Source organism: Penaeus monodon, chromosome 31 (assembly GCF_015228065.2).
Source record: "Penaeus monodon isolate SGIC_2016 chromosome 31, NSTDA_Pmon_1, whole genome shotgun sequence".
NCBI lineage: Eukaryota > Metazoa > Arthropoda > Malacostraca > Decapoda > Penaeidae > Penaeus > Penaeus monodon.
This window is the reverse complement of record NC_051416.1, coordinates 21,367,440-21,367,826: the sequence shown is the minus strand read 5'-3', so window position 1 is coordinate 21,367,826 and position 387 is coordinate 21,367,440. Positions and strand designations below refer to the sequence as shown.

General features: G+C 38.8%; 1 protein-coding gene across 1 annotated transcript in view; it reads left to right on the top strand.

Moving 5' to 3' along the window:
- LOC119593087 (T-cell activation inhibitor, mitochondrial-like) overlaps positions 1-387 on the top strand; it is a gene marked incomplete at its 3' end in the record, with an annotated part of 8,492 nt that overhangs the window by 6,218 nt on the left and 1,887 nt on the right. Inside the window, 1 exon segment of the mRNA XM_037942011.1 lies at positions 39-182. Within this exon segment, the coding sequence (XP_037797939.1) occupies positions 39-182 (144 nt within the window).

Here is a 387-nt window from a genome sequence, read left to right as displayed (position 1 = left end):
ATGTCACCAATGGCTATAAGTCGGACATTTTGATTCAGGAAATATGAGCCCTTTCTATTGGCTGAACACTACAGTCAACAACTTCGGCGTTTTGTTACCGCTCTTGGTGACTACAGAGGTCGTAATGGATACCCGAAATCGTGGCCAGAAACGTTGTCAAATATACAGCTTGTTGTTGAATCGTAAGTAGTGACAGCTGAAGTGATATTGTTATATAGGCATTTTGTATAGGATCATTGGGGTCTGGAGAGTACTAGGGAGCTGATTTTGCCAGATAACCTGCATATTTGTAAATAGGTCAAGGTCTGACATTTTTTCACTCAACATTCATTTATAATCACTTTCCACACCCTGAAAAATGTTTATATGCAATTTAAAACTTTGGCA